The sequence below is a fragment of the Odontomachus brunneus genome, unplaced genomic scaffold (assembly GCF_010583005.1).
Source record: "Odontomachus brunneus isolate Ranch 3 - 2012 unplaced genomic scaffold, Obru_v1 Obru_scaffold_106, whole genome shotgun sequence".
Classification (NCBI taxonomy): Eukaryota; Metazoa; Arthropoda; class Insecta; order Hymenoptera; family Formicidae; genus Odontomachus; species Odontomachus brunneus.
The window spans coordinates 159,443-183,018 of record NW_022639556.1 but is presented as its reverse complement, the minus strand read 5'-3'; the positions used below and the strand labels follow the sequence as shown (position 1 = coordinate 183,018).

General features: G+C 51.7%; 2 protein-coding genes across 2 annotated transcripts in view; one reads left to right on the top strand and one right to left on the bottom strand.

Moving 5' to 3' along the window:
- The window catches only part of LOC116849089 (dachshund homolog 2), a 287,082-nt gene extending 266,311 nt beyond the window's left edge, over positions 1 to 20,771 (top strand). The window contains exons 9-12 of the mRNA XM_032825882.1: positions 6,587 to 6,733; positions 8,142 to 8,399; positions 16,978 to 17,064; positions 18,887 to 20,771. Coding sequence (XP_032681773.1) covers positions 6,587 to 6,733; positions 8,142 to 8,399; positions 16,978 to 17,064; positions 18,887 to 18,939 — 545 coding nt within the window. The 3' untranslated portion in view covers positions 18,940 to 20,771. The remainder of the gene's footprint in view (positions 1 to 6,586; positions 6,734 to 8,141; positions 8,400 to 16,977; positions 17,065 to 18,886) is intronic.
- LOC116849084 (1-phosphatidylinositol 4,5-bisphosphate phosphodiesterase classes I and II) overlaps positions 1 to 23,576 on the bottom strand; it is a 283,574-nt gene that overhangs the window by 129,775 nt on the left and 130,223 nt on the right. The window lies entirely within an intron of this gene.

Here is a 23,576-nt window from a genome sequence, read left to right as displayed (position 1 = left end):
TCTCTCTCTCTCTCTCTCTCTCTCTCTCTCTCTCTCTCTCTCTCTCTCTCTCTCTCTCTCTCTCTCTCTCTTCTTTCCCTCTGTCTCCCTCAGCTTTGTTTCATTTTCTCGCTCTCGCTGCTCTCGTGTGTCTCCTGTTCTCCCCTTCGTCGCGGCCTGATGCACGTTTCAGCTATCTGCCACGTCGAGGCCCGATCTCCGAATCTGACTCGCGCCGGCTCTGGTTTCATGACCGACCGCGAATTTCTTCCCCTTCTTACGCGTTTTGCGTAATCGTCGATGTCATCCCCGAGTATGCACGAGTGCGCGCACGATCTCGGCGAACTAAAGTGGCCGCGAGGCTTTACGTGGTACCAGTGAAAATACTGTTAGAACGATAATCGAGTATAGATGCAGATAGATGGATCTGATGGATCGTTGGACGGCATGTTGAAAGCACGAGCGTGGAACATTGGATGACATACGACGATTACACGCGCTTGAGACCAATTAAGATCGAGCGAGATACATAAGAAGCGGATACGCACGGATGAGACTGTTCCGTTCGCGAGAGAGTGCCTACTCAAGCAGAAAGAGAGAGAAAGAGAGGTTTTCTCCTTCAATGTTCACGGAAATGCGAGGCGAAGGGTGGCGTTGCGTCGAAACGTTCGGCTAATGATGCCGATACGCTGGCTTACCAGCAGCGCTTCCAACGACCACGAGAACTTCGGCACGACTCGATTTGGCCGGGAAAGAAGTTACGTCGCAGTTACACCCAAGGTAACGTGCAAAAAGTCCGACGAGCACCGAGAGGAGCAAGATGACGACGAAGAGGAGGAAGAAGAAGAGGAAAAGAGAGAGACAAGTCGTGGAGCGTTTTTCGCGGCTGACCAAGTATTGTCCGCGGTATTCGCGTCTCGTCGGAGCGAGAGCGAGATCGTGCGACCGTGACTCTGGAATCATCCCTAACCTTAGACCCCCGCGCGCAGCATCATCCGCGCCCAGCTATCTTCAACACTATCCTGGGCCCGTGCAATCTCTCGTATCCGCCAGCATCAAATTACCAGTTCCTCCTCGTCGATCTACGACCCGCTGTCGTCGTCGTCGCCGCCGCCGCCGCCGCTCGATTGGTACCTTTCGAGGAACACACCGTGTCGGCGTTTTCTGTCGAGTTTGCGCGGCCCTTGCGCGCCGATTCGATTAATAACGCCTGCGAAACGACGCGATCCACGCGTTTGTCGCTCGGGAAGACGGACGGTCGACCTTCTCCCTCTCGGGCTGTTAGCCGGACCACCCGTGCGATCGCGCAATACAAATGACGAGGACAGCAGTCACGGACAATTGCGAGGAGGGTGAAATGAGGTGGAGGAGAAAAGGGAAGTGTTCCCACCTGGGCTGCGCGTTTCAGCAAAAATCGAAACAACGTAACCGACCATCGGCTTACAATGTACGAGGGTACCGTGTCTAAATTTACCAACCGTGGGGGGACCAGCGGCGCGAGGTCCTCACGCAACTGTCCGAGCATCGAGGAAAAAAAAGGAAAGGTTCGTCCTTCGTCGCGATTTGGGCAAGGTAGAAGAGCGCGATACAGCCTTCGTCCTGGCTGGCACCGTAGGTGGACGACGTCGGACCCAAGAGAGCAGCCCCATTCGGGGCAATTCTTTGCCGGCTCGCGTGTATCCTTAGTATGCAACGTATGCAGTCGGTTGTTACCGAAGGAGTGGTTTGCTGAGCGGCCAATGGCGAGTGCTCGAGCTAATTCTAGGGTGCCGCCGCCGCGCCATCTTTGCATCATAATGCTGTCCCCCCGTACCCCGGCGCTGTTCTCTCTCTCTCGCTCTCTCTGTCTCTCTCTCTCTCTGTCTCTCTCTCTCTCTCTCTCTCTCTCTCTCTCTTTCTCTCTCTCTCCTCCTCTCTCCCCGTTCCTCACCGCCCCTCCCGTCACTGAGAAGTCTGCCCCCTTCTTCCTCCTTGCCGCCGTCCCTCAACCTCCTTCCCTCCGCGCCTCCCCCCCCTCATCTCCCGCCCCCACCCTCTCCCACTTTCTCTCCACCCTTGTTTCGCTTCGCGTAAGAGAGAGAGAGAGAGAGAGAGAGAGAGAAAGAAAGAGGAGAGAGAGAAGGTAAAGGAGACGAAACACCGGCGGAGAGAGAGCGAAAGAAAAGGAACGAAGAGAAACGTCTCGGAGGCGCGTTATGCCAAAGTGGATAAGGAGAAGAGTGCACGAGAGGGAGATGGAGAGGTATAGGCAGGGAAGAAAAGGAGGGGCACGGCCATGGTGAAGAGGTAGAGGGGACGAAGGGGTTGTCTGCGCCTTGTCTGCCGGGAATCAATCACGTATCAGTGATGCTCAACCGGTGGCCACCTGCGAGACGGGATCGATAGGATCGCGATACCTGTGGCTACGACCACAGAGTCGATGGCATCCGCCGTTGTTTCGCACCTTCGCGAGTCGCGACAACGCTCGCGCTCTCGACCGCGTCGAGATCACGGCGCGTCCAGTTTCGCAGAGGTCGCAGGAGTGACTGGAACAACGACGACGACGACGACGTCGTCGTCGTCGTCTTGCGCTCGCCGTGACGAGTCTGATCGCACTCGCAGCGACTCGAGAACAAGTATGATACTCTCGCGCGATGCCGGTGGCCGAATAAGAAATACATTTGCATCTAAAGTGGATGGATGCCTTTGCGCGAGCTCGACGATTTACTTCCACGGCAGCAATATGATCTCTGATTACCGTTCCAGAAATGACGCGAGTAGGGCGATTAAAGCCGCGTGCCTAATCTCCATGCTGTACGGCAGCGCGCGCGAGGGAAGGTAATGTCGTCGTACTCGAAGACGCCCACGGCGACGTGGTACCTACGCCTCGCGCTACCGTCTTACCTGTCAGGGTAGGGTAATGTTGAGCCGAGAACGCGAGCAGCTACCGTCTTCCGCCGAGAGTTGCCTTCGAGAGGAATCGCGACAGATCCATCTCGCTGCGTCGCTCGACCAAGCGCGGAGAAACCAACCGACGTACACGCGCGTGGATATATCGCGTATTGTTGACGTCGACAAAAAGAAAGGGGAAATCAAACAGACCTCTCGGATACGATACTCCAACTCGAGAAAGGATGACACGACTTTCTTTTCGCGGATCGTCAATCTTAAATGTGCGACATCCCCCGTACAGAAAATTTTTTGGACTGGATACAAATTGGGATTCAGTATGGTTTCCCAAAATAATTATGAGTTCTGGTGAAGTGTGATGTTTCCCAAGTATGGAAACCTAAAGTTTTTTTAATATTTTTTGCTGGTTTTACGTTAAAATTGAATTAAACTTGACTTTTTAAATAATTTTGTTATAGAGTGAAAAATACATAGAGCGTTTTAAAAATGTTTCATCTCTTCATATTTTATTTTATCGAAACAATAATTGGCATAAAAATAATATTTCCTACTTGATACCATAAAAATATACCGATATTATCGACTGAAAAAACGTGTTTCTGTAGTATTTCTGTTTCAATCCTAAACAGAAAATCATATTTAGAACAAGAATGGGACTACCAATTAATATTGCAGATGTGGGATAACGAATTTTAGGACAAATTTGGATGTTCAGATCAGAAAGAATCCGTGCTGCATCTGGAAAAATCTTGGGAAATTTCTGCGCGGACCGTTGTGCCTGCCAATATCATCCCGGGAGGGTTCCCGGGTTCGTTGGGGCCGAATCGAGCGGGCGGCGCTCTCCCGATCGAGACCTAATCTTTTTGCCCCCGAGGTACTTTTTCGCGGGAATCGAACGCGCGCAAGAACCGGTCAACGTCTCGACCGACGGTCAGACGAACGAACGAACGAACGAACGAACGAACGAACGAACTGACGAACGCGCTGCGCCATTATTCGTCGAACTCGGATCGCGACGAGGATCCGAGCGATCAAGGCAGGACCGTCGACAACAAAGCCGGAGTTCGCGAGAGATCGAGTCGAAAGTGTCGAGGGCCGGGATGCGCCCGGCGAAGATACAATGGCCGGACGCGGCGGCTCACAATGACGGAAAATAATTAAAGCGGGCAGAGGGAGAAAGCCGCTCAAAGACGCCGACACGGGACTCGACCGATCAAACTGATCGGCCTGCGTGTACGAGCGCATCGGGCCCCGTACACGACCCGTCGCCGTGTCGAATGCGCGCTCTCTTACGTGTACCTGTGCGTGTGCGCGCGTGTGTGTGTCTGCAAGTTCGAACGCAAATTTGTGCGTACGCATCACGCTGGATTGACTTTGCGTACCGCGTCGGCGACGCGCAGAGCGAGACTGCGAAAATGCAGAAGGCGAGTCTCAGAGGGTGTGGTGACGGACGGATGATCGGCGCGAAAACAACGAATAATGAGCTACCCACAGTGTCGCAGCGCCCGCGACCGACAACAAGCTCTCTGGAGCGCAATCGGTGCCGCGTGACGCGCGATCTTGAGCGGTGCACGAGGCGAGAAATTTTACGGTAGATTGCGAATCCGTCAATCGGACCGTGCGCTCCATATTATGCGCCGCCTCTCTGCCTCGTCAAACTAATTGTGGATAAAACACGGTGCTATAAAATCTTGTATATTTTGCGACACGTAAGAACACGTCGACATTTGTAGCACGCATCATCGATGAAAACGCTAAATAATGAACTGTCTGTCTCTTCCTCTCCTCTGCTGTCACAACTAATCTTGTCTTACGGCCATCACTCCAATTCGAGCGATTCTTCGTGTAACTCATATTTCTCATTGATTAATTTATTGTATTATTTTTCATACAATTTATATACAATTTATCATCTACTCATGACAGATGAATTCAAGAATAAATCTGATGTACGCCCGTTTGCGAAATGGTTTCAACAAATTTTCTTCGACGCACTTCGCGCCCGCAACCCGACGTCGAATGGGAGAATTTGATTTTAAGTAACTCGTAAAACACGTTCTTAAATTAAATGTCGGATGCGTTTGTGGAGATATCCCAAAAGGTGTTGAAACCGTTTCACAAACGAGTGTACTCTACCGTCGCAGAAACATATTCGCTTTAACCCGCAAGGAAATTTTCCAAGATTTTACCGGATGCAGCATTGATTTTCATTGATTAGAATTCCTAAACTTGTCCCAAAATTGGTTACTCCACTGTGAAATTGGGAATCAAATTTTTACATCAATTATTGTATTTAATGGAATAAAAATCGACAAATAAAATATTTGTCAAAAATTTATAAGATACCTTTAGCATTTTATTGAACGCATCAACATTTTCATATCTAGTTCTAATGTAAAATGAAGAAAACATTTGGGAAAATTTTGGGCTTCCCCACTTAAAGAATCGCGCGTTTGAAACATTACATTTCTAAGCACTTCTAAACCCATCATTATTTTAGGAAATCAAGCTGGGATACCAATTATATCTCAAGAAATTTTGTATGCTGGAAATCGATTGAAACATTCGCTCACATTGAGTCAGAATCCATTCTAATGAACGAGACATTTTCTCTTTTCATTTCGAGTGGCAATATTTTCACTATCACCTCGAATGAGAATACTGCTACTCTTTATTCGTTTTGAGCAAAAATTCATCGCGAAAAAGAAAGCGGCCAAGGTCTTACGAGCTTTTAGCTCTTCATTTTGTGGCATTCGAAATCTTAAATTATTTGTTTACAAAATTGTAGCTATTCATGAATAGTTTAAAGATATATACATGTCAAAATGATGTGTCTCACCATTTGGGAGAAAATGGCGCAAAAGGATACGTATTCTGTCAAAATAAATGGCATCGTTAGAACTCTTACAGAAAATGCATAGGAAATGTTGAAAGAAATGAAAGAGATAAAAGTCTTTATCAATAAAATATAGTACGTATTATAAATGCTAATAATATTTATAAATTTAGAGTAACTTTTACCAAACTCCGACCAACTTAATCGTCGATTGATCCCGCTGTGACCAGCAAAATAGGCCAATTCTGCTAGCTGTTGGGCCATTTTCTCCCAAATGACAAGGCGCATCACTTTAACACTTTGTATATCTTTGATTACGAACAGCTACAATTTTACCAAAAAATAATTTAAGATTTCAAGTGCCGCAAAATGAGTCGTTAAATTCGGCCTAACTCTTTAGAGAGTATATTCACGCTCTCGCGCTGAGCGTTCATATATAAAGCGAACACGCGCGCGCTGGTCCGATATCTTCAAACCCCCGGTATCTTTTTAGCGGCGTGACTCTCACTGAAGAATCGATGAACGATTCGAGTCGGGCGTCCGACTCGGCCGGCTACCGTCGGATCCGCACGGTAGCTGACGAGACGATCGGACCCCCGCTTAGACGTGTACTTTGAGTTTTGGGGCCCGCCGCGCTCGGTGTGAAGCCCCCCGCGGTAGAATGATACGCCAGGATAATTCCATCGGACTTTGACCACGCCGGGGTTCCGCCACCTGGGGGACGAGGACGGTCAGAGCGCGAATTTGGCGCGTGTTCTCCGTCATCAGGTCTTACACCTCGACGAGATCTCGACACGCGCGCCGCGACGATTTTTGCCGATGCAAACCGCGTACCAACGTTGCGACTCGCGCTCAGTTCGCGTCACTGCTTTCTGTTTACAGTGGTCTACCAGAAACGGTTAAAGAAGGAACGGAGAGCGAGGAAACGGCTGCAGGAGCAGCTGGACCTGGAGGTCAAGAGGCGCACACAGTTGGAGGAGGCGCTCAAAGCCACGGGGGCATCCTCCGAGCAAGTCAGAGCGATCACCGGTACGTACAACAAATATTTGTACACCCCGTCCGTGTAGAAATACTCACGAAGGAATCACCGAGATCACCGATCGCGGTGAAGTATTGCTGAGATCGATTATTATCGTATCAAGAGAACACTGCGCGACAATCTTCCTTAACTTGTGTCGCAATAGACAACGATAATCGCCGATCTTTGCAGCACGTTCAGATTAAACGCCAAGAGAGACGGAGGAGGAGAAAGACGCGAAAGAGAGAACAAGAGAGGCAAAGAGAGAGAGAGAGAGAGAGAGAGAGAGAGAGAGAGGGACTATCGCGGCTGCAAATGGACGGGTTTTCTCGGGATTTCGCGAGCTCGTCGCTAGTTTCTCCGTTAAGAGCCCCGGGGCCACTGGTGATCTCGGAATAAATTAATTAATACGCCGAGGCAGAGCAAACAGCCTGACACCCGGCAGAATATGATTCCTTACTTATCCCCCTGCCGGCGGTGCAATCCCTCTCCGTCGTCGGCTGGCTGATGGCAGCCTTCTCCCCCGCGTCACCCTTCTCCCCCGGTCACCCTCCTGTGGCATCTTGTGACTAGGCACCGCGCGTCTCGCACTCCCCCCTGTCTCTCGTCTCCCCCCGTCCGTGATCCTCCTCCGGCAGTAGAAGTAGCAGCAACAAGCGGCACGCCACCCCTCTTCCCTGTCACTACCAAAACTCGAACGCGAAACCCTTTAAGTGAAATCTCTTATTCCCGATATAATGTTTCATGCTGGCTCCCATTTCCTCTCCACCCTCACCGGCACCTTCTCCCCCCTCCTCCCTTCACCGGTTCCTCATCCACCACGTTGTTTTCGTGTTTTACCTCCGTTGCTGCCGCTGCCGCTGCTGTTGCTGCTGCTGCCGTCGCTACTATCGCCGCCATCGCCATCGCCACTGTCATCGTCGTCGCCACTACCGCCGCCGCCGTCGTCGTCGTCGTCGTCGTCGTCGTCGTCGTCGTCGTCATTTCGGTACCGCTGATTAACCCTGTCAGATCCAGAGTCGCGATACTAATTTCGAATCAAACGACAAGTCGCTCCAACACTGGCGTCGCGCGAGTCGGGGTGAGTCAGCACAGACGGTGCTACGGTTACGGTATTTTACGGCCTGCTGACGAGCCTTACTTTGCCACCGACGCGTGTTCGAACTCTGGCGTTTATTCTCGCGTACTTTATAACGTCTCTATCTTTTTTTCTATTTTTCCCTCTCTCTTTTTCTCTCTCTGTCTCTCTCCTTGTCGAGCGTGCGAGATTTGCCTCACTACCTGGGTCCTTTGCTCGCCGTGGCGATTGGGAGTGTCGATGCACCTCCGAACGCCGCGTCGAGGAACGGTTCATAGAGACGGATATGTCGTCGTGACGGGCAGCGCGATAATCGAGCGACTGCTATCTCTATGACGCAGAGAACGTCACGGCGGAAGCGCGCACGAGTTCGGAGCCGCCGGAGGCTAGCCCGGTGCATTCCCAGTCGCAGCAGCAGCCCTCGCAGCAACAGCCGCCGCAGCAACCCCTTCAGCAGCAACAGGCAGCGGCTCAGCAGTACCGGGAGGCGCAAGTGCCGCGTCCTTCTCAGCAACCGTCGACGCCGGAGAAGCCCGCATGGGGATACGGGCTGGATCTCATTGGCAGCCAGGCGTCGGCCTTCTGGCAAAACTACCAAGGTCAGTCTCTCTCTCTCTCTTCCTCTCTCTCTCAGCACAACGGCACGCTACCCTTCGCCCTCGTCGTAACCCGACGAGAGAGATCCTCCGTTCCGTTTCTCGCCGTCGATGCAGTTTCCCACGCTGTTCTTCGCGGCGCACGGCTGCGCGGATCCAAGTCGGAAAAATGCGCCGGCGATACTCAAGCCGCTTAACATGTTAACAGAAAATCCCAAGCTACCGTATATCGTTCCCTCCGCCACTATGCTGCCGCCGCTGCCAACGTCGTCTCTTCCTTTCCGATATCGCGTTTTTGTCGCGAGTGTGCCGATCACAATGATGGACTCGCGTCCCGTTTCCCGAGTTTCACTCATGAGTTACATCCCCGATTCGACTTCCCGTGTCTACCGGCGAAATAGCCAACTCTGACCGTCCGGAAAGAACCCAAAAAGGCGAAAGTTGCTCGACGAGAGAGAGAGAGAGAGAGAGAGAGAGAGAGAAAGAGAATGAAATGATCCGAGGAGCAGCGCGGCTAGTCCGTGCTACTCACCTCATTGCAACGTATGCGGCAATTCGAGAAAGTAGCAATCGCGTGTTAGAAACTCGAGAGGTCAGGCGGAACGGGGAGAGGAGGCGATGAAGATCGGCCCAGAACCCGCGGCGGGATCCGCTAATTCGGATAATCGCGTTCCCGTATTAGGATCCACTCAATTTTTCTGATCTTCCGGCCGAGTGCTCTCGATCCTCGATTACCCCAGCAAAAAGGAAAAAAAAAGAGAGAGAGTGAGAGAAGAACGAGAGAGGGATACCTCTTTCTCTCCGGTAGAGGAAGGGAAATGGAAGAGAAAAAGAGGAGATCGAGCCCGAGGGCGAGGGAGACGATGGCGCGGAGGAGGAGGTGTGTGTCGTGGTGGTATCGTGCAAAGTAAATTATTCGAAAGATCTCGAGCGAGAGCAATCACGCCGCCGGCAATAACAACCCCGTGCACGAGAAGAGAGGGTGGGAGAGGAGAACGGAGAAACACAGCGGGGGTGGGCAAGGGAACCGAGTTGGCCCTGACGAGGAAACACGAGGTATTTGAATAGGGTGGCCCGCAGCCACCCGAGCATCATGATGCGGAATCCATTTGCAATAAACAACGGAGATTTAGACGGGGGTGACGCGCGGGGAGGAGAGACAGCGCGCGCGTAGCGGTAGCTGCGAGGGAGGGAGGGGGTGGCTATCGAGAGGGAACACGGGGAAAGAGGTAGTTCGATGTAACGTCGTCTGAGGTGGGTACTTACGCCACTGAGGGAACCTCGGGGCCGCCGCCGCGTCTTCGAGTCATGCATTCTATACGAGCGGTGGCTCTCATTCCCGCCGCGTGGTCGAGCGAAGGAAGGAACGCGTCTCGCTCTTCCTCTCTCCCTCTCTTTCTCTTCTCTCCCGTGTAGTTTCAATACGCTACGACCGACATCGTCGCGACGTATACCGCAACGGGCTGAAATTCGCGCTCTATGTCGCGCGTTGGCAGCCTGTCGATGGCGTACTGGACGAGACTTCGAGATCGGCTCTTCAAGGTTCATCTTTGAAACGAGATATCGCCCTTCAGCCGATCTCCCCCGAGCCTTGACCGTCATTACAGGTATTCGTACGCGAGTGACCCTTTCTAAAGAGAAAAGGAGGGAGAGATCCTCCTGTTCGGTGGCAACGGCGTTGCGCGTCACTTCTCTTGCGATCTGCCGACCGATCGACTACGCGCGGTCCCGCGTACACATACTCTCAGTCTCACGTAACTCACATGAGCGCCACTGGGTGTAATGCAGAGTTTATGCACATCTCTCGCAAGTAAGGAAGGAGCCGTAATTTCCCCGGCGGCCACCGCGGCTCTCGGTGGCGTTACCTGTCCTCCCTCCTTCTTCCACTCGCGCTCGTTCCCTCCGCGCTTCCCTTAAACCTCCTCCAGCCCCCTGTCCCCCTCCTCGCATCGTTGCCCTCTTCCTCCCTTTCTCTCTCGTGCGTACACGTACATGCATACCACGGCCGCGTGTACGTGTGTGCGTGCGCGTATGCACGACGCGCGATTCCTCCACGTCCACCATCCGCGGAGCACGACGAAGCACTCCGCCACGCTTTAATATTCAGACTATATGCAATAATTTCGCAGCAACCATAACCTCCTCCTTCCCCTTCCGCCCCTTTCTCTCTTTCTCTCTCTTCCTCTCTTTCACTCTAGCCGTGCCTCTGTCCTGCCTCCCTTCCGATTTGCAGCACTCTCGCTTTCTCTCTTCCTCGCCGCCTTCTTACTTCGTCCCTCCTGCCATTCTCCCGCTCGCACCCATCGTCTCTTCAGCTTCGCCGTCTCTATCGTTTATTCCCCCCTCTCCTTTCCCGTTTCCTCCACTTCTCTTCCTCTGCCGCTCGAAACGTGCTTCTTCCACCGCACGAAGACGTGGCACGCTCGAACACACCCACACCGACTTTGCGAGATTGCTCCGCGGTGTGCACCGTACCTTCATCCACCCTGCGACCGCAATCACTCTAAATCGCCACGCGGGCATTAATATTTGATGGACGCGAGTCTTTGGGAATTATTCGGAATGGGAGTAATCGCGATAGCCAGCCAGCCCCAGCCAGCCAGCCGAACGGCTGGCCGACAGATCGGAACACGGTGGCGGCGCGCCGATATTATTTTTTATCGACGCGTCCTCGCGCGAGAGCAACATCAGCATGCGGCAACTACGGTTGTAGTAACGTCCTTCAACGTTAAACTCTTTAGTCTTTATACGCGTCGCGTATATACAGGCGCATCCACGAATGAATTAACCTTGGACACTGCAGCGCTCTGCAAACCAAAACAAAAATCTAACACTCTTTACCGCGCGAGAGTAGTAAAAAGTTTTAAACTTCACTCTCGCAAATCAAGCGTATCGCCTCGGGAAGAAAAATGACAACAACGACGACGACGACGACGACGACAGGAACGACAATGACGATGACGACGATGATGACGACGACGACGACGACGACTACAAGCGGCTCTTTCTGTCGACGACTACGCGAACGCGTGCACGCCGGATTATTTCCAGCTTTCCAGCCGCCCACGCGAGAAAATGCGAGCGTCGCACCTGTGCGTACACGTGCGTAGACCATTACGCGAAAGACAATAACCCCGCAAGAGTGATAAAGCGTGACGCGTGTGTACGAGCAATATAAAGGCCGAAGGAAGCCGACGCGTCGACGTGGGCGGCAGGGCGGCGGTAGGGCGAGGGCAGGGCGGAGGGCAGGACGCGGAGGGCTTGAAAACGTCCCTCGCCCTGAATATATCCACGAGGCACGACGTGGTTTTCCGGCGAACAAGCCGAGACAGGAGAAATCGGGTAGGGCGGGCGACGGCGGCGGGGATAGAAGGGCGGAAAGGTAGAGTTTCTATCTGTACGCGATGGTAGCTCGCGTGGTCGTGGCTGGCGGTGTGAGTAGGTGTTGTCAGGAATATTGGGGTTGTTGCCAGACCCTCCCCGCGCGGCGATTACGAGCTACGACTTCGCCGGGGAGTTTCCTTCTGCCCTCGCCGCCGTTTCTTCACGCGTCGCGAAAAATCAGCGTGTCCGCGAATGGCTGTCGTGGATAGATCGATCTGGATACGTAACGTTTTTCAAGTTGAACGACGGCCGACACACGTCCCCCTGACTCAACGTTCACGTAATCCAATTTGTCGTCATTGTGATTCACTTGAGCGGCGCAATAGCAATCGTGTGATCACTGGAATATACTGGAATAAATCAATTATTACGCGGGGACAAGTGCAAAGTGCTATCTCTTGTTATAGAGTCGAGCAGCCTCAGGCACCTGAATTTTTCAGTCGTACCTTCGTTTGGTCCTTGATATATATTGGCGAAAGAATCAACCGTGAAATTCACGCTTCGCGAACCGCACTAGAGCCTGAAGCTCACTGGCAGTTAAAATTTTCGTAATTTAAATCGGTCCTATGCCAGCGCATCTTCTTGTTTCATCCCTCTCTAATTCTCGCTGTTTTTCATCTTCTGTTTAATCAAATCATTGAGAGAGAGAGAGAGAGAGAGAGAGGGGGGGAAAGAAAAAGAGAGAGCGATAGGCAGTTCTGCCCCTGACTTCTGATCTTGCACCGCCGCGGGTGTCGATCGGAAGGCGCGCGCGGATTGCGAGGGGATTAAATTCGTTACCGGGGCGCGCTTCGACACGAATGGCATACTGAAGAGAGAGATTTACGCGCGGGAAAAAAGAACAATTACCGAGTCCCATTGATCGCCCTAGATAGGCGCTTTTTTCAAACGACATTGACGACGTCGCCGAGGGGCTTTATCGACACAAGTCGACCGAACCGCGAATTAACGTCGCGTTTGTATCGCGCCGAAGGACTTCGAGATCCTGCCTCTCTCTCTCCCGCGTGTTTCCAGTCAAGGACGAGGGCTTCCCGAGGAGAGACAAGATTCTCTCCACCCCTAGCGCGATGTTTGTTACGATTTCGCGATATGCAAAGAAGCACAAAAAGGGGTAGTCAGCTGAGGGATGGGAGGAGAAGAAGCGCGTATGATCGCAGACGGCGGAAATTTGAAATTACAAGAGTCTCGCGATTCGAAAGCGCCGAAGGGAAGAAGAAAGCCACGAATATCGCGGCATTCCTCCCCTGTCCCGCCTCCACCTATTCCTCCATCTCTTTCTCTGTCTTCCCGGTTCCTCCGCTTTTTGTGTCTCCGCGTTACTTCGTGCGGCTCCTTGATTCATACAATTTCACGGTCGGCTTGACGCTCAAGCGCCTATCCCCCCTCCTTCCTCCCCTATCCGCGTCATCCGTTCACCCCACCTGCCCTCCTTGTCTGCTGGTCCCCGCCGCCTTTCGGGAGGAGATCCTCTCTCGTCTGCTTTACATAAAGATCAGAGCATTAAAAACGCGACGCGCTACACGAAATCAACCCTCTGGCTGCCCCCGCGTTCAACCGCGTTCCCTCGTCTCCTCCTCCCCGCAGCCGCCGTGTGTCCTTTTCTGGCTGGCGAAACGTCGCCAACCCTCGGCTCGTGATCCTCGAGAGAGCGAGAGAGTATTCAACCAATTACCGCCGTTCCGATGTGATACTTAAATTGCCTTTTTCGTCGTTCGCGCAAGAAACACGTCGAGCGCACTCATCACGCTGACGGTTATATTCGATATCCGGCATCGCCGGCGGACTCGGTTAAATCCCAAGGACGTCGCCTCGTGGAGGATCAGGCAGAGGAGGGTTCGCGATCGATGTGGCAACTCGCGATCGCAAAAACTTCCGTGCATGGAGGGAAGAGTTCGCGCGAACGAGCGAGCGAGCGCTTATCAATCGCGAATTACTGATGTTTTTCGCGCACTCTCCTCTCCAGGCCGCAGGAGCAAAGAGTCTCCTCGTCGGACTGGATTTCAGCAAGGGACTCTCTGCCTCCGTCGCGCACGATGCCGCTGCAATAATGAAGTTCGTACAAGCGAACGCGAATTCTCGTTCCCGAGACGAACAATGCGAGAGTTTTTCCAGTTCTTGCGGAATTTCAGACGCGGCCGTGTTCCTCTCTCGCGCGTTCACTCTTTCTCTCTCTCTCTCTCTTCCTCTATTCTACTCTCTCTGTCCGCCGTTCTCTGTTTCGATTCGGTTCGTTTTCTTCTTCTACTTGGAGGCAAGGTGGCCTCCTCGCGGCGCATTGTGCCGGAGTTAATTACGTGCGAATAAATGCGGAGTCATAGAGGGGCGAGCCTCGGGGCCCTTCTTTTTCAGCGGACGTCTTTTTTAGGGGCCCTCGCCTCGCGTCGCCACCCCAAAAAGCCGGGCCGATATGGCGCGCGATGTAGTGGCACAATACCAACCGTTTAGGGCCCGGCGAAGGGCCCGTACGGGGCTCGCCTGAAATTGTTTTCATTGTCCGGACGATTTGTCAGGGTGTGTAAGACGGTAGCGAAACTATTAGCGGGCTCATTCTTCTTGGACGCTCGAGATACGCCGGCCGCGGACTTCCTCGGGATTGAACGACCAGCTCCCTTCTTTCTTCATTCGATACGCCGTGCACGCAACGATACCCGCGAGAAATCGCGAATCCGGATTTCCAAGTCGTCGCCGTCGTGCACATCATTTTCTTACGCCGATGGACCCGACGACGCGGACGTTATTCCAGCCACTTCGACGGAACAAAATGACGGGAATCCCGAAAAAGACGCGTACAATCAATCAAATCACTTTTTCCCGCTCTTTATCTCGGCTCGACGCAGCAAAAGCGCGAAGAACGCGGCGTGTTCTCTCTCTCGATCGTTCCGAATGACTCGAGAAACTTTCCTCAAATCGGCCTCTTCGCGGCCCAAGAGGTGCCCACCCTTCTCTTCTCATCTTTTCTCTTCCTTTCCCTTACAATCCCTTCTCTTCTCTCCCCAACTTCTCTCATCTGTATCTGCTTGCCTACCTTTAGCTAACCTGCCTACCCTTGGCGAGCGGTTTGCCGAGCGAGCGGGCGTTATATCTGGAGCAGTTAAATTGTCATTTGGATATCAAAGGGACGCGACACCCCGCGCGCGGATAAGGGCGCGAGAGGTAATTTGGCTCAGCGAAACGCAAACATTGCTTCGTGCCCCAAAGTCGTGGAATATAACGGCCCTGACGAACGCACGAATTCACACCCACGTGCCACGAAACAGCCCTCAGCTATTGTTGCTCAAAGCATAATGGAATCTCGGCCCCGCCGTCTCTAGTCCCGGCACCGGCACCGACGATATACAGAGCGGGACGGAGCGAGACAAGAAAGAGGAGGAACGGAGAACGCCGATGCCGACTCCTCTCGCACGTCCGCGAGCGCCGGTTAACCGGGACTTAATGGCCTCGCAATTGGATTTTACCATTGCTCTTTGCCCAAGGAGGCGCCATTTCACGCTTACCGATCAGATCCGCGTCCCTTCGTCGCGCGCTACGCGATACTCCCCCGCCGCCTAATCCGCTCACTCTCTCGTTTTGTGCGATTCTCATCCGTGAACCCGGTGCTGGTGTTACGGATTACGAGGAATTCCCTTTTCTTGGTCGGAGATGTAATTATGTGTCGGGGATGGAAATTCTTCTCGCTCGGATCTGAGCGGGTGTTATGAAACTGTTTGGAAAGCTCCCCAATCGTTCAATTATTCCTTAGATTTCTACACGGAGATATTATAATTCTTTTATATACACACACATATATATATATATATATATATATATATATATATATATATATATATAATCCTTTTTCTCTTCAACTTTAATATGCTTCTAACAATGCTTCGGAAAAATCGATTGTTATTAAGGTCTGAACACGGAAAAAATATTGTAGTGAAAATTACACCAACACTTTTGTAACCTTAAAGCATACAAAATTGCAGCCATACAAAATTACAAAGTATGTTTGTATGTTTGTTTCAAAATATTCTGTTTGGCTTTTTACTATAAAATTACTTTATTTGAATGTTAATTTATTGAATGTTTAATTGAACTTTAATTTATTGAGTGTTTTTTATATCGTACGTTTTATATAGATCGTCAAATTGACTATTTCTACAGTAATTTATACTTACATTTCCGGTATAGTTTAGTTTTACAAAAAATATTCAAGGAAAAATATAATTTTAACGTCATTTTTATTAAAATATTTTTCCATGCATCTTGCTAAGGAACATAGTAATTTTCGCCAAAAACACAGGAAATGTTTTAATAGCACATTTCAGTTCCTAAAATATAATAGCACATATTAAATAATGAACAGATAATCCATTATTATCCTCTGACTGATCAATTCCACGGAAAACAGCATAATTCCTTTCCGAATAGTTTCACGACACCTGCTCTGATAATGTCAATTAGTGTAGTTTGCAGTTTAAATCTACAATTCGTCCCGAAAACTGCTTTATCGATTGTCAATCGAACGCCGATGGTTAAAATCAATTATCCGAAGATCGACCATTATTTATTGCAATACGAGTTACTTTCTCGAATTGAAAATTGAGCCTCGTGATCCATTCTATTCTGGGTCGAGGAAGAGGAAAAAGAGGCAATAGAAACGAGATGCTTCGCCGCATAAATCGCTCGAGAGGACAGGCGGCATGCAGGAGCGGGACGCATGTGCCCGGCTAATTCGGCGCGATATCATTAAAGGGACATTTTCCAGTTTTCACCCTAATCCTTGCGAAATTCAGTGAGCAAACCCGCGGCCCTTTCACGCCTGCCTTCGTCCGTTATCCCGCTCGTCCCTTTTCCATCCCCCTTTTCGCGCGGCTGACGGTAGCTGGTTTTGCACTAATTACTGCTCCGTTTCATCCTTGGCGCGCGTGGTTCACGCCTCGTCGAATCCGCGCGCGTTCCCGCGTGTGCGTTGCGAGCCGACGGACTTCACCTCGAGGCGATTCCTTCGACGTCGAAGGCAGCGGACCGCGTTACCCGAGAACGCCGATATTAATCTTAAGTCGAGAATCCCGGCGAGACTGTATCGCGCGCGCGCGCCTTATACCAGTCAGCGTTGCATTACATAAGCCGCATTGTCAAGCGCATTGTCGAGCATATTGTCGCGAATGGCATTACTTAGCCTCTCAATTTCCCCTATGTTTTTCTGTCGCAGAATCGCTGGTGCAGGAACTCGAGTTGGAGAGAAAATCGCGGCAGCACCAAGCGGCCGAGAGGGACCAAGTCAAGTCTCCTCTTCAAGGTGCGTTCAGTAGAAACACCAAGTACACGTTGTCGCGTGTGCGCACGCTGCGCAGAATTTGAAATTGTCTCGCATCTTTTTTCCCATCATTGTTCCCCGATTGCTTCGCGAAAACTCTGCGCGAATTATTGCGAGACATCCTTCCTTCCCCTCTCTCTCTCTATCTCTATTTCTCTCTCTCTCTCTTTCTCTCTCTTGCTCTTTCTCTCTCTCTCTCTCTCTCTCTCTCGCTGTGGAGTTCTTTCTATTAGGAGAGAGCGCGCGGTTCTCGTGCAGTGCGCGTAGAGCGATTTCTTGCTATACGGAATAAAGTTCGGATCTTTAATTAGAAACTCTTCAGGGGCGGTCGCGTCTCTCGAGGGGTGGGCGAGGCGGTTCTTGCAGCGGCGTCAGCGGCATAGCCCCGGCATATTCGAAACTTGGCCTCGCTCCTCGTGGAAACTTGTCCGAAGGAAGTTTCCAACTCGCGCAAAAACTATATCCGTGGCGCGATTTCGATGCTCCAAGGCCCCCGGCCGGCGTGACGTTGCACGTAAATAATCGTTTTTCGCCCGCCCGCTCGGGGGTTTCTCGAAAGGAATTAACAAGTCGGCTCTTAATTGGCAGCGTCCTTGCAAAATCAACTCCCGAATTTCGGCCGTGCGCTTTTTACGAAGCGGCAATATTACTCGCGGATTTCATGTCACGAGAAAGAGGGAACGCACGGTGCAGCTTCTCCCCCCGTGGAGAAGAATGATTAGCTAGCGATTAGCGTTTTTTTCTTTCGTTAAATAAAAGAACCCTGCGGTCGAACGTGACGCAACAGTCCCGACAAATTTCGAGGAGATTGAGTAAGAGGCATCTCGAGGACAAAATCGCGGTTTAAAAGTGGAGAAAAAGGAGGTTGATTCTCACGTAGACGGCGATGCGCGTGGATTCCCGGCGAGAGACCGGTCGAAACTGCGTGCAGAGCGCTCGGTGATTCTATCGGCGCACGGATTATCCAAAAATTCCCTCCCTTATTGAGCGTTTGACGGGCGTGCGAGAGGAGAAGATAATGATAAGCGTGCATGTTGAGTCAAACAAAGTGGAAGGGGCCGGAACGAGTATAGATTGAAGAGGTCCGGGACGATAGTGGGCGCGGAGAGACGAGTAAACCGAATCACGCGGACTATTAACGTATAGTGATTTTCAATCATAAGCGACAGTTCGATAAAAAGTAGAGTGGCGGCTCGATCACAAAGGAGCGCGCTAAGGCCGATGACTCGGCCGGTCTCGTATTTACGAACGTGCGCGCGCGCGAGATAGAACCCGACTCACTCTTTCTTTCTCTCTCTCTCTCTCTCTCTCTCTCTCTCTCTCTCTCTCTCTTCCCCCAACCCCATTCTCTTGTCCCCCTCCCTCTCCCCCCCGCCGCCGCCGCCGCCGCTGCCGCCCTTTCACCCTTTTTCTCCACTCGGTTCGTCCATCTCTTCATCCACCTCGCGTCCCTCTCGCGTTCATCTACGTCTCGAGAGCCAACGATAATTAGTGAGCGGCGCCTCTTCCGAACGAACGATCATCGAATGACCCAGCTGGTCCACCTTCACGAATCGCCGCAGCCACCTACCGAATCTCCGGCGTCTCTCCATAGCGGAATTACGCCCACGACCATTCATCTCTCGCACGCATCTTCATTCGCGAGACACGGTCCTCCTTCTCATTCTTTCTTTCTTTCTTTCTTTCTCCCTCTCGTATTCCCATTAAGGATCGCGATCCCGACAGAGTCATACCGCGCGATGTTAATCGAATGTGTTGAGCACGGACTCCCAGAGTGCACCTGCGACTCGCTTTTCTGTTCCAGAGTCGCGAACGGGTTACTACAAGAACTCCGTTCTGTTCACGAGCGCGACCTAGAAGAGGCCGGACGAGGGCAGGCGAGGGCAGGCAGAGCGTGCAGCGAACAGCCGGAGCGAGTGATCGATCGGGCGAAGAGGGCGCGACTCCAAGAGCCGGACCTACACAACGAGAAACGAACAAAATCTTCAAGAACAGACGCGCGAGATGAGATGGTCGACCGCATGACGGAGGAGGGACGTACGGATCGGCCGACCAGGACGACCCTCGTAGCTCCGAGTGACGGCTGGACTCGCGCGAGTGTCCGCGGGGACTCACACAGGTCGGCGAATGACAATGCGAATGAATGCGCGCGCGAATGTCGCGAGAGAGAGAGAGAGAGAGAGAGAGAGAGAGAGGAGGGGGAGGGGAGAAAGAGGGAGAGAGAAAGAGAATATCTCATATATCGCGGATGGTGCTTTCTCCTTTGAAATCCCGGACACAATCGAGCGATCTTTACGCGATTTCGCGCGAGCGGCGTTTACACGACGCGGGATCGACGCGAGGGGCCGACCTCGTTTCGACCATCGCCGGAGAACGAAACGGGGCCCTCGCGAATTGGGAAGATCGGTCCAGCGACTCGAACGCGGACCGGTCGCACACATATCAACGACGCGACTGCACCCAGGCGCCGCGTTTCCCGCGAGATTTCTCAATTCGCGTGCGCGGCGATCGTAGAGTCGCGTCGTTCGTTCGACGACGAGATGAAGCGAGAAAGAGAGAGAGGAAAGAAGAAAGAAAGAGAACGTTCTCTGTATGTTACGTACCATCGATTACCTGTGAATGATCCGTGATGATCGAAATTCGCGTGACTCTCGCGGTACCGAGACGATCGCGGAATCGTAGGCAAGCAGACAGTAGGAGAAATCGAGAGGGTTTCGGAGTCTGGGGGCGAAGGGGGCGGCAAGGCTCTATACACTTATCCACACACATAACATGCACACATGAAGAACATACAGGTACACACGGATACTGAGAGAAAGAGAGAGAAAGAGACAGCGACGAGGGACGGGAGAGAAGAGAGGCATATTTCTAAAGACTGCTGGAGAGTGCGTGCGCGCGTGCATGCGTTCCTAGAGGTACCTATCTCCTAATTATCGAGCGAGTTAATTAGCTAATCGTTTTTAAGATCCCGGCGATCGGGCGCGCCGCGTCGCCGGCGCGCATCGCGAGGCGCGCCGATTTCGAGTATTATTATCATTATTAATATTATTATATACGTCGCCGCGCGCGGCGACGCGGGGGGCGACCCCGATCGCCAACTGCGAAACGAATGTCGAGTCGCGGGCCCTCGTCGCGACCGAGGCGCTCGACATCCCGGGACCGGCGTCTTCGGCGACGCCGGTCGATCCGTGCCGCGCGTATCGATCGCGAGCGGATCGCGATGGCAGCCGGAAACGCCGTTCTCTCGTCGGACGAAGGCGCGGTGCATCGCGCTTCGCAACAAAGGCGCCGGGAATGCGCCGTCTTTTTTGTAAAATGCTCCCGAAGCGGAACCGGAAGTGTGACACGGGACTCTCCTCGTCTGGATTCCGGGACGCGGAGCGAGGATCAGAGCCGCGACTCGAGCGCTGTATCATAGAAAACGAGAGAAAGGGAGAGAGAGAAAGAATGACGCGACGAGCAAACGCAAGCAGTGAGAAAGGTAGAAAGGGAGAGAGCACGTGGGACATAGCGAGACTGCGAGGGAGAGAACGGGCGGAGAAAATGAGAATGCGCGTGAGTGTGTGTGTGTATGTGAGAGAGAGAGAGAGAGAGAGAGAAGGGAGAGAGAGAGGAAGAGAAAGAGAGAGAGAGAGAGTGTGTATCTGTATGTGTATGTATGTGGTGTGTATGCGAAAAAGAGACAGAGAGAAAGAGAGGGAGAGAAGAAGAAAATGAATCTGAGGAGAGAATGAATTTAAGAGAGAGTGAGAGTGTGAGAGAGAGAGAGAGAGAGAGAGAGAGAGAGAGAGAGAGAGAGAGAAAATGACGGAAGCGGAAACAACGGAGGATTCTCTCCTAGCGTCTTAAATCGTAACACCTTATTTATATAAATAACTTAGTTACTACCGAAACAAGTAAGTCTAATCCATATTGCGTGTGCCCCGCGTTTGCGTTGACCGCCCGACAAACCGGTGAAATATCTCACGACGCAGAGCGCGCAAAAAAGAGGGGATTGAACAGAAGGTCGAGAATCACCACGGTGCTGAGAAAAACAGATAGATATAGAAAAAGAGAGGTCCAGAGGGAGGGGGGGAGAGGAAGGCAAGCAACATTTCGGCGGAACCTGCGAGCGCGGCGATTGTGTCGACGCGGAATGAGGGAAGTGTCGTGGATGATATTTCCCCGGGAGGGGGGCGGTCCCCCGTATTTAAGATCCATGTACAAAGTCTTTTGCCGTAAGGTTCTTGTGTTGTAAAGTTCACATAATCATAGTGTCTAGTATCGTACCAGCTAAAGCCCGTTAAGACGATGCTAAACGTAGAGAAACGAGAATTTAACCACCGATAGCTGATCCGTATTTGCCATCGCCGCTACCGATTGACTGGGGAAGGCAGCAGCAGCAGCGGCAGCAGCAGCAGCGGCAGCAGCAGCAGCAGCAGCAGCAGCAGCAGCAGCAGCAACAGCAGGGAGCCGAGGGGGTTATCGGCGAGTGCATGGGGCAGGTAGCCGCGTCTCCTCGCGATCGAGAACCGCCGGAGGGACCTTCGAGATCGGCAACGACGATCGCGACGTGAGAACCTTCGCCGACGTCAGATAGTACAAATTAGCTCTCGAGCTCGAGACAGAACGACCGATCTATCCATCTCACTCTCGACCCGATTTCTCTACGCGAGAAACGAGCCAACGTCGACGGCGCTCGGCCGCGACGATCGCGCACAAACCTAGGTAGAGGCCGAGAAGAACATCGAATCGTTTCCGAATCGCTTCCATTTCATCCCGCTGCAGACGACGGATGTCGGGACGATCGTCGAACGGTGGTTCTCGCTCGGGGACAAGCGACTGCGAATCCCGAGGGGTGGTTGATGTGGCTGGCGTGCGTGGAGTAAGAGCGAGCGAGTGCGGGGCGGGGGTTGGGAATGGGGAAGAAACGTCGTCGCCACTGCGAGTCACGGCGACGGCGACTAGCGACGCCGATTTCGCGCGACCGGACTTATACAATCTAGTATCGAGGCAAGAAGTGTATTCATTGTAATTCAGCATTATTACCTATAAATAAATAGTTGTTATTGTACTTGTGAGACTTCGTTCAATCACCACGCAACCTTCCTTCCCTTTGTTCCCTGCGTTTTAATCGCGTCTTTCTCTCTGCACCTATCAATTTCGATCCCAAAGAATCATTTTTTTTGCCGGATTCCACGTATTTCATCGAGTCCCCCTGCCCTCCAAACATCTCCTCTCTTTTTTCCCTATTAACATTTTTACATTCTGGAGACAGGAATCTCCATTGTCGGCGGATCCGAGCTACTTCGAATTTTTCAGCTCGAAGGAACATGAGAAGTGTTTTCTTAGCTCCATATGTACGATCGGGTTCGTATTTTACAGAATAAACAAATTGCGAGGCCTCTTGAAAGACGACGGGAACAGACGCATTGCGCGCGCGCTGTGGCGATAAGGCAATCGCCCTGGGTGCGAATAAAAATGTACATCGCGTCCGACATCTTCGTCGACGGGGCGAGAGAGGGCTAATGAAGGGCCGAAGGGTACACGACGATGCATTCTTATCAATTTGCAGGTTCCGTAACGACCCGAGGCACGCGACGACAGCCCATTGGTCGAGGCAGGCTCCACCCTTTTTCGGCGCGTCGAATATATTTTAATAGTAAAGGACGATAATACACATCGCGCGCACACACAGGCGCGCAACATCGAGTAATGAACGTCGGCTTTCTTAATTGATTCAGTTGTACGGCGAAATCGCCACGTCGGGCTCTTAATTGCTCGTTGTCCAGCGCGTTAATTAGACGTTTTCAATGGTGTTGTCAACGTCGGGCCATCACGAAACCTGGCGGGGGATATAAACGCACCTCGAATACTTCTCACTTTTTTGGGAGAATCGCGCGAAGTCACGATGTCGACGATGCGACTTCGAGAACATCGACGTCATAGACTTACAGAGACAGGCTATGCATTCTTATGAGGAGGCTGAAGACAAAAGTAAGAGACAGAGGTATGTTGTACGGAGAAAATTGTTATGGTTGCTACAACCACATTTGTATGGTTAGATAAAAAATGAAGTGAATCCAAGTTATATAGATAATGCATTAAAAATTGTTGTTACATGTCCATCTATATAGTCCTTACAACCTATGATTCCTATGATATCCATTGACTTAATTAGTTAATATGTCATAAACTAATTGTCGGATCCAAAAATGAAAGAAAAACTTTAAGTCCCAAATTTCATCGCCTACCTACCCTTAACGGGTATTAGTAGTATTCTACCAGTTATGGGACACCCTGTATAATATTCAAGCCTCATACATAGTTGCCTCAGCTGAAAGCATATTGCTGTCTCCCCGTTGTGGCGCAGAACGAATACGAATGCAGAACTTTGCAAATCCAATAGTCCCCGAAAGTCAAAGTCAAAGTCCAATAGTGCTCGACCCAGAGAGAGAGAGAGAGAGAGAGAGAGAGAGAGAGAGAGAGAGAGAGAGAGAGAGAGAGAGAGAGAG